This window comes from Oncorhynchus tshawytscha, unplaced genomic scaffold (genome assembly GCF_018296145.1).
Source record: "Oncorhynchus tshawytscha isolate Ot180627B unplaced genomic scaffold, Otsh_v2.0 Un_contig_2731_pilon_pilon, whole genome shotgun sequence".
Lineage (NCBI taxonomy): Eukaryota > Metazoa > Chordata > Actinopteri > Salmoniformes > Salmonidae > Oncorhynchus > Oncorhynchus tshawytscha.
The window spans coordinates 85,001-96,179 of record NW_024609372.1 but is presented as its reverse complement, the minus strand read 5'-3'; the positions used below and the strand labels follow the sequence as shown (position 1 = coordinate 96,179).

Here is an 11,179-nt window from a genome sequence, read left to right as displayed (position 1 = left end):
ATCAATCCCTATCCCAGTCTGCTGTTCCCACATGCTTCAAGAGGGCCACCATTGTTCCTGTTCCCAAGAAAGCTAAGGTAACTGAGCTCTACGACTACCGCCCCGTAGCACTCACATCCGTCATCATGAAGTGCTTTGAGAAACTAGTCAAGGACCATATCACCTCCACCCTACCTGACACCCTAGACCCACTCCAATTTGCTTACCGCCCAAATAGGTCCACATACGATGCAATCTCAACCACACTGCACACTGCCCTAACCCATCTGGACAAGAGGAATACCTATGTGAGAATGCTGTTCATCGACTACAGCTCAGCATTTAACACCATAGTTCCCTCCAAGCTCGTCATCAAGCTCGAGACCCTGGGTCTCGACCCCGCCCTGTGCAACTGGGTACTGGACTTCCTGTCGGGCCGCTCCCAGGTGGTGAGGGTAGGCAACAACATCTCCACCCCGCTGATCCTCAACACTGGGGCCCCACAAGGGTGCGTTCTGAGCCCTCTCCTGTACTCCCTGTTCACCCACGACTGCGTGGCCATGCACGCCTCCAACTCAATCATCAAGTTTGCGGACGACACAACAGTGGTAGGCTTGATTACCAACAACGACGAGACGGCCTACAGGGAGGAGGTGAGGGCCCTCGGAGTGTGGTGTCAGGAAAATAACCTCACACTCAACGTCAACAAAACTAAGGAGATGATTGTGGACTTCAGGAAACAGCAGAGGGAAAACCCCCTATCCACATCGATGGGACAGTAGTGGAGAGGGTAGTAAGTTTTAAGTTCCTCGGCGTACACATCACAGACAAACTGAATTGGTCCACCCACACAGACAGCATCGTGAAGAAGGTGCAGCAGCGCCTCTTCAACCTCAGGAGGCTGAAGAAATTCGGCTTGTCACCAAAAGCACTCACAAACTTCTACAGATGCACAATCGAGAGCATCCTGGCGGGCTGTATCACCGCCTGGTACGGCAACTGCTCCGCCCACAACCGTAAGGCTCTCCAGAGGGTAGTGAGGTCTGCACAACGCATCACCGGGGGCAAACTACCTGCCCTCCAGGACACCTACACCACCCGATGTCACAGGAAGGCCATAAAGATCATCAAGGACAACAACCACCCGAGCCACTGCCTGTTCACCCCGCTGTCATCCAGAAGGCGAGGTCAGTACAGGTGCATCAAAGCTGGGACCGAGAGACTGAAAAACAGCTTCTATCTCAGGGCCATCAGACTGTTAAACAGCCACCACTAACATTGAGTGGCTGCTGCCAACACACTGACACTGACACTGACTCAACTCCAGCCACTTTAATAATGGGAATTGATGGGAAATGATGTAAATATATCACTAGCCACTTTAAACAATGCTACCTTATATAATGTTACTTACCCTACATTATTCATCTCATATGCATACGTATATACTGTACTCTATATCATCGACTGCATCCTTATGCAATACATGTATCACTAGCCACTTTAACTACGCCACTTGGTTTACATACTCATCTCATATGTATACAGTGCCTTGGGAAAGTATTCGGCCCCCTTGAACTTTGCGACCTTTTGCCACATTTCAGGCTTCAAACATAAAGATATAAAACTGTATTTTTTTGTGAAGAATCAACAAGTGGGACACAATCATTAACTTAAGGGGGCTGAATAATTTTGCACGCCCAATTTTTCAGTTTTTGATTTGTTAAAAAAGTTTGAAATATCCAATAAATGTCGTTCCACTTCATGATTGTGTCCCACAATTACTAGACAACAGAGGAGGTGGTTGAAGATGGGATCTGGTTTCTGTCTTCAATCGGCAGAACACTAGACAACAGAGGAGGTGGTTGAAGATGGGATCTGGTTTCTGTCTTCAATCGGCAGAACACTAGACAACAGAGGAGGAGGTTGAAGACGGGATCTGGTTTCTGTCTTCAATCGGCAGAACACACACTTGGTGACCAAGTCGGAGTTCTCCAGTCGAGAAATGGAGAAAGCCTTTCCACACTCCTCACACTGAAAGACAAGACTGGATTAGGTTCACCAAAACAGTGTCACCAAAATAATCTGTTTTATTCACAAAGCATCTCAGAGTAGGAGTGGTGGTCTAGGATCAGGTCTAGGATCAGGTCTCAGGGTAGGAGTGGTGATCTAGGATCAGGTCCAGGATCATGTCTCAGGGTAGGAGTGGTTGTCTAGGATCAGGTCTCAGGGTAGGAGTGGTGATCTAGGATCAGGTCTCAGGGTAGGAGTGGTGATCTAGGATCAGGCCTCAGGGTAGGAGTGGTGATCTAGGATCAGGTCTAGGATCAGGTCTCAGAGTAGGAGTGGTGATCTAGGATCAGGTCTCACTCTACATACAAGGTAGCAGTGTGTGGTACAATTACCAACCTGGAGGATATGATAGCCCATTCCCTGAGCCTTCCTGGTCTCAATAACGGCAGGTATCTCTTCAGAGTGTTCTATATTCCACAACCTGACAGTGGTGTCCTTCAAAAGACACAGAGCAATATTTATGATAATGCAAAATGCTATGGTAACAAAAGGGACATATTCTGTGACCTACAGGGATAGGACATGACATAGGACATGACATAGGACATGACATTGAGGTGTGTGTTTACTGTGACCTAAAGGGATAGGACATGACATTGAGGTGTGTGTTTACTGTGACCTACAGGGATAGGACATGACATTGAGGTGTGTGTTTACTGTGACCTACAGGGATAGGACATGACGTAGGACATGACATTGAGGTGTGTGTTTACTGTGACCTACAGGGATAGGGCATGACATTGAGGTGTGTGTTTACTGTGACCTACAGGAGGGATAGGACATAACATAGGACATGACATTGAGGTATATATACTGTGACCTACAGGGATAGGACATGAAATAGGACATGGCATTGAGGTGTGTGTTTACTGTGACCTAGGGATATGACATGACATAGGACCTGACATTGAGGTGTGTGTTTACTGTGACCTACAGGGATAGGGCATGACATTGAGGTGTATATATACTGTGACCTACAGGGATAGGACATGAAATAGGACATGACATTGAGGTGTGTGTTTACTGTGACCTACAGGGATATGACATGACGTAGGACATGACATTGAGGTATATATATACTGTGACCTACAGGGATAGGGCATAAAATAGGACATGACATTGAGGTATATATATACTGTGACCTACAGGGATAGGGCATGACATAGGACATGACATTGAGGTGTATATATACTGTGACCTAGAGGGATAGGACATGACATTGAGGTGTGTGTGTACTGTGACCTACAGGGATAGGACATGAAATAGGACATGACATTGAGGTATATATATACTGTGACCTACAGGGATAGGACATGAAATAGGACATGACATTGAGGTGTGTTTACTGTGACCTACAGGGATAGGGCATGACATAGGACATGACATTGAGGTGTATATATACTGTGACCTACAGGGATAGGACATGACGTAGGACATGACATTGAGGTGTGTGTTTACTGTGACCTACAGGGATAGGACATGACATAGGACATGTCATTGACGTGTGTGTTTACTGTGACCTACAGGGATAGGACATGATGTAGGACATGACATTGAGGTGTGTGTTTACTGTGACCTACAGGGATAGGGAATGACATTGAGGTGTGTGTTTACTGTGACCTACAGGGATAGGACATGACATAGGACATGACATTGAGGTATATATTTACTGTGACCTACAGGGATAGGGCATGATATTGAGGTATATATATACTGTGACCTACATGGATAGGACATGACATAGGACATGACATTGAGGTGTATATATACTGTGACCTACAGGGATAGGACATGAAATAGGACATGACATTGAGGTGTGTGTTTACTGTGACCTACAGGGATATGACATGACGTAGGACATGACATTGAGGTATATATATACTGTGACCTACAGGGATAGGGCATAAAATAGGACATGACATTGAGGTATATATATATTGTGACCTACAGGGATAGGGCATGACATAGGACATGACATTGAGGTGTATATATACTGTGACCTAGAGGGATAGGACATGACATTGAGGTGTGTGTGTACTGTGACCTACAGGGATAGGACATGAAATAGGACATGACATTGAGGTATATATATACTGTGACCTACAGGGATAGGACATGAAATAGGACATGACATTGAGGTGTGTTTACTGTGACCTACAGGGATAGGGCATGACATAGGACATGACATTGAGGTGTATATATACTGTGACCTACAGGGATAGGACATGACGTAGGACATGACATTGAGGTGTGTGTTTACTGTGACCTACAGGGATAGGACATGACATAGGACATGTCATTGACGTGTGTGTTTACTGTGACCTACAGGGATAGGACATGATGTAGGACATGACATTGAGGTGTGTGTTTACTGTGACCTACAGGGATAGGACATGACATAGGACATGACATTGAGGTATATATTTACTGTGACCTACAGGGATAGGGCATGATATTGAGGTATATATATACTGTGACCTACATGGATAGGACATGACATAGGACATGACATTGAGGTGTATATATACTGTGACCTACAGGGATAGGACATGAAATAGGACATGACATTGAGGTGTGTGTTTACTGTGACCTACAGGGATAGGACATGACATAGGACATGACATTGAGGTGTATATATACTGTGACCTAGAGGGATAGGACATGACGTTGAGGTGTGTGTGTACTGTGACCTACAGGGATAGGACATGAAATAGGACATGACATTGAGGTGTGTGTTTACTGTGACCTACAGGGATAGGACATGACGTGGGACATGACATTGAGGTGTGTGTTTACTGTGACCTACCTACAGGGATAGGACATGAAATAGGACATGACATTGAGGTGTATATATACTGTGACCTACAGGGATAGGACATGAAATAGGACATGACATTGAGGTGTGTGTTTACTGTGACCTACAGGGATAGGACATGACATAGGACCTGACATTGAGGTATATATTTACTGTGACCTACAGGGATAGGGCATGACATTGAGGTATATATATACTGTGACCTACAGGGATAGGGCATGAAATAGGACATGACATTGAGGTGTGTGTTTACTGTGACCTACAGGGATAGGACATGACATAGGACATGACATTGAGGTGTATATATACTGTGACCTACAGGGATAGGACATGAAATAGGACATGACATTGAGGTGTGTGTTTACTGTGACCTACAGGGATATGACATGACATAGGACCTGACATTGAGGTGTGTGTTTACTGTGACCTACAGGGATAGGGCATGACATTGAGGTATATATATACTGTGACCTACAGGGATAGGGCATAAAATAGGACATGACATTGAGGTATATATATACTGTGACCTACAGGGATAGGGCATGAAATAGGACATGACATTGAGGTGTGTGTTTACTGTGACCTACAGGGATAGGACATGACATAGGACATGACATTGAGGTGTATATATACTGTGACCTACAGGGATAGGACATGAAATAGGACATGACATTGAGGTGTGTGTTTACTGTGACCTACAGGGATAGGACATGACATAGGACATGACATTGAGGTGTATATATACTGTGACCTAGAGGGATAGGACATGACATTGAGGTGTGTGTTTACTGTGACCTACAGGGATAGGACATGAAATAGGACATGACATTGCGGTATATATATACTGTGACCTACAGGGATAGGGCATGACATAGGACATGACATTGAGGTGTATATATACTGTGACCTACAGGGATAGGACATGACGTAGGACATGACATTGAGGTGTATATATACTGTGACCTACAGGGATAGGACATGACGTAGGACATGACATTGAGGTGTGTGTTTACTGTGACCTACAGGAACAGGGCATGACATAGGACATGACATTGAGGTGTATATATACTGTGACCTACAGGGATAGGACATGACGTAGGACATGACATTGAGGTGTGTGTTTACTGTGACCTACAGGGATAGGACATGACATAGGACATGACATTGAGGTGTGTGTTTGTACCTTGGAAGCTGAGGCCACCCATTTTTTGTCCGCACTGATTGCCACATCTGTCACCCAATCCGCATGTCCCTAGGGTAAGCAAAAACACACACATACACCTGTTTGAAACACACACACACACACACACACACACACACACACACACACACACACACACACACACAACACACACACAACACACACACACACACCTGTTTGAAACACACACACACACACACACACACACACACACACACACACACACACACACACACACACACACACACACACACACACACTGTTTGACACACACACACACACCTGTTTGAAACACACACACACACACACACACACACCTGTTTGAAACACACACACACACACACACACACACACACACACACACACACACACACACACTGTTTGAAACACACACACCTGTTTGCCTTAAAATGTGTCTGAAGTAGGATAGAGCATGAAGCTACCTTCAACTCCAGGGTCTTGCAGAGGGTCTCCATGTTCCACACAGCCACTGTTCTGTCATACGCCCCCGACACAAGGACTGACCCTGGACAACAACAGAGAACTACAGTCAGTCAGTGGTATTAGAGGCAGAGGACTGACCCTGGACAACAACAGAGAACTACAATCAGTCTGTCATACGCCCCCGACACAAGGACTGACCCTGGACAACAACAGAGAACTACAGTCAGTCTGTCATACTCCCCCGACACAAGGACTGACCCTGGACAACAACAGAGAACTACAGTCAGTCTGTGGTATTAGAGGCAGAGGACTGACCCTGGACAACAACAGAGAACTGCAGTCAGTCTGTGGTATTAGAGGCAGAGGACTGACCCTGGACAACAACAGAGAACTGCAGTCAGTCTGTGGTATTAGAGGCAGAGGACTGACCCTGGACAACAACAGAGAACTACAGTCAGTCAGTGGTATTAGAGGCAGAGGACTGACCCTGGACAACAACAGAGAACTACAGTCAGTCAGTGGTATTAGAGGCAGAGGACTGACCCTGGACAACAACAGAGAACTGCAGTCAGTCTATCAGTAGTAGTATATAGTAGTCAGTAGTATTAGTATATAGTAGTCAGTAGTATTAGTATATAGTAGTCAGTAGTATTAGTATATAGTAGTCAGTAGTATTAGTATATAGTAGTCAGTAGTATTAGTATATAGTAGTCAGTAGTATTAGTATATAGTAGTCAGTAGTATTAGTATATAGTAGACAGTAGTATTAGTATATAGTAGTCAGTAGTATTAGTATATAGTAGTCAGTGGTATTAGTATATAGTAGTCAGTAGTATTAGTATATAGTAGTCAGTATTAGTATATAGTAGTCAGTAGTATTAGTATATAGTAGTCAGTGGTATTAGAGGCAGAGGACTGACCCTGGACCTACCATCCACAGAGAAGACTGATATGTCTACCCTACCATCCACAGAAAAGACTGAAATGTCTACCCTACCGTCCACAGAGAAGACTGATATGTCTACCCTACCGTCCACAGAGAAGACTGATATGTCTACCCTACCATCCACAGAGAAGACTGATATGTCTACCCTACCGTCCACAGAGAAGACTGATATGTCTACCCTACCGTCCACAGAGAAGACTGACGTCTACCCTACCGTCCACAGAGAAGACTGATATGTCTACCCTACCGTCCACAGAGAAGACTGATATGTCTACCCTACCATCCACAGAGAAGCTGATATGTCTACCCTACCATCCACAGAGAAGACTGATATGTCTACCCTACCATCCACAGAGAAGACTGATATGTCTACCCTACCATCCACAGAGAAGACTGATGTCTACCCTACCATCCACAGAGAAGACTGATATGTCTACCCTACCATCCACAGAGAAGAAGACTGATATGTCTACCCTACCATCCACAGAGAAGACTGATATGTCTACCCTACCATCCACAGAGAAGAAGACTGATATGTCTACCCTACCGTCCACAGAGAAGACTGATATGTCTACCCTACCATCCACAGAGAAGACTGATATGTCTACCCTACCATCCACAGAGAAGACTGATGTCTACCCTACCATCCACAGAGAAGAAGACTGATATGTCTACCCTACCATCCACAGAGAAGACTGATGTCTACCCTACCATCCACAGAGAAGGTGCAGGAGCTGACGGATCCGTCGTGTCCCTTGCTAAGGGTCAGGCCACCGTGGGAACGGAACGTTCCTGTCTGGACGTCCCACAGCTGCAGAGTCTTGTCCCATGATGCAGTGCACAAGTAGCGTCCGTTAGCAGTGAAACAGCAGTTCGAGATGACGTTGGTGTGGGTGCTGTGTTTGGGACAGGATAGAACAACAATGTGTATTGTCATAATGCATACTGGAAATATTGGGTTCCCCCCCCAACAAGCTCTAGAGGCTTGGTTACGACAGCCTCAACGTGACCTTGACTAACACTAATTAGTTAGAAATGTGTGCAATAGCTAGTGGACGAGGTTCATTTGAAGCTAATGAAAAGTTCAAATGGTAGGCTAACAATAACAACAAGCATGACGTCTGAGAAGTTCTCTCTGACGTAATGCCAGGCTATAGTTTAGTTCACTGTACTGCATCAATCTCTCTGACGTAATGCCAGGCTATAGTTTAGTTCACTGTACTGCATCAATCTCTCTGACGTAATGCCAGGCTATAGTTTAGTTCACTGTACTGCATCAATCTCTCTGACATAATGCCAGGCTATAGTTTAGTTCACTGTACTGCATCAATCTCTCTGACGTAATGCCAGGCTATAGTTTAGTTCACTGTACTGCATCAATCTCTCTGACGTAATGCCAGGCTATAGTTTAGTTCACTGTACTGCATCAATCTCTCTGACGTAATGCCAGGCTATAGTTTAGTTCACTGTACTGCATCAATCTCTCTGACGTAATGCCAGGCTATAGTTTAGTTCACTGAACAGCATCAATCTCTCTGACGTAATGCCAGGCTATAGTTTATTTCACTGTACTGCATCAATCTCTCTGACATAATGCCAGGCTATATTTTAGTTCACTGTACTGCATCAATCTCTCTGACATAATGCCAGGCTATATTTTAGTTCACTGTACTACAGCGCATGTGTTATAATGAGAGTCCTGTGTTTAGTGCTATCACGAGGACACAGCGATATTTGATGCTGTATTTTAAGAGGACAGTTTGAAGGTTAAAACCCAGGCGTATCAGATGATTGTGTAAAACACAGGTGTCCTAGATCTGACATACAGTCTGTCTCTAGCTACTGGGTCTACATTTCATGATGCCAGGTTAGATTATAATTTAACTGCAGGGAGTGTGTTACAACAGTCTGTCTAGCTACTGGGTCTACATTTCATGATCGGAGGTGTAATTATGAGACCAGTGAGTTCACCCAGTCCACCGTGGACCATAAACACAACGATCTGAGGTGTAATTATGAAATATCTGGTACTGACAAATCTTTACTAAGGACGTATGCGGTCAGACATGACAACAACAAAAAACCCAGCTGTCATGATGTTCCTTGATGCTCTGGTCATTTGTCAGCCTGGCAGTGCATGTTATCTATCATCTCAGGCACTGTGTGTAAAGTCTAATATAATGAGTGGTATCTCAGGGACCGTGTGTAAAGTGTAATATAATGAGTGGTATCTCAGGGACCGTGTGTAAAGACTAATATAATGAGTGGTATCTCAGGGACTGTGTGTAAAGACTAATATAATGAGTGGTATCTCAGGGACTGTGTGTAAAGTCTAATATAATGAGTGGTATCTCAGGGACTGTGTGTAAAGTCTAATATAATGAGTGGTATCTGTTATCTCAGGGACTGTGTGTAAAGTCTAATATAATAAGTGGTATCTCAGGAACTGTGTGTAAATTCTAATATAATGAGTGGTATCTCAGGGACCGTGTGTAAAGTCTAATATAATGAGTGGTATCTCAGGGACTGTGTGTAAAGTCTAATATAATGAGTGGTATCTCAGGAACTGTGTGTAAAGTCTAATATAATGAGTGGTATCTCAGGGACCGTGTGTAAAGTCTAATATAATGAGTGGTATCTGTTATCTCAGGGACTGTGTGTAAAGTCTAATATAATGAGTGGTATCTGTTATCTCAGGGACTGTGTGTAAAGTCTAATATAATGAGTGGTATCTCAGGGACTGTGTGTAAAGTCTAATATAATGAGTGGTATCTCAGGGACCGTGTGTAAAGTCTAATATAATGAGTGGTATCTGTTATCTCAGGGACTGTGTGTAAAGTCTAATATAATGAGTGGTATCTCAGGGACTGTGTGTAAAGTCTAATATAATGAGTGGTATCTCAGGGACCGTGTGTAAAGTCTAATATAATGAGTGGTATCTGTTATCTCAGGGACTGTGTGTAAAGTCTAATATAATGAGTGGTATCTCAGGAACCATGTGTAAATTCTAATATAATGAGTGGTATCTCAGGGACCGTGTGTAAAGTCTAATATAATGAGTGGTATCTCAGGGACTGTGTGTAAAGTCTAATATAATGAGTGGTATCTCAGGGACCGTGTGTAAAGTCTAATATAATGAGTGGTATCTCAGGAACTGTGTGTAAAGTCTAATATAATGAGTGGTATCTCAGGGACTGTGTGTAAAGACTAATATAATGAGTGGTATCTCAGGGACTGTGTGTAAAGTCTAATATAATGAGTGGTATCTCAGGGACCGTGTGTAAAGTCTAATATAATGAGTGGTATCTCAGGGACTGTGTGTAAAGTCTAATATAATGAGTGGTATCTCAGGGACCATGTGTAAAGTCTAATATAATGAGTGGTATCTTCACCTGTTGATGGAGAGGGTGGTTTGGGTGGAGACCAGGTCCCACAGTTTGATGGTTCTGTCTTCAGAGACACTGGCTACGTGCTGACTCTGAGGATCAAACCGGCACCGCGTGATCGTAGACTTGTGGTGATCTGAGGGAATTGACAGCATTAGACATAACTTAAACTGAGACTCAGTGACCTGACGTTACCATTAGACATGACTTAAACTGAGACTCAGTGACCTGATGTTACCATTAGACATGACTTAAACTGAGACTCAGTGACCTGATGTTACCATTAGACATGACTTAAACTGAGACTCAGTGACCTGACGTTACCATTAGACATA

At 44.0% G+C, this 11,179-nt stretch overlaps 1 protein-coding gene across 1 annotated transcript in view; it reads right to left on the bottom strand.

The window, feature by feature from the left end:
- Positions 1–1,666: 1,666 nt before the first annotated feature.
- LOC112241234 (WD repeat-containing protein 88-like) overlaps positions 1,667–11,179 on the bottom strand; it is a 21,483-nt gene continuing 11,970 nt past the window's right edge. Inside the window, exons 6-11 of the mRNA XM_042315039.1 lie at positions 10,851–10,980; positions 8,170–8,354; positions 6,512–6,594; positions 6,051–6,119; positions 2,389–2,487; positions 1,667–2,013 (exon numbers count right to left, since the gene is read on the bottom strand). Of these exons, the coding sequence (XP_042170973.1) occupies positions 1,825–2,013; positions 2,389–2,487; positions 6,051–6,119; positions 6,512–6,594; positions 8,170–8,354; positions 10,851–10,980 (755 nt within the window). The 3' untranslated portion in view covers positions 1,667–1,824. The remainder of the gene's footprint in view (positions 2,014–2,388; positions 2,488–6,050; positions 6,120–6,511; positions 6,595–8,169; positions 8,355–10,850; positions 10,981–11,179) is intronic.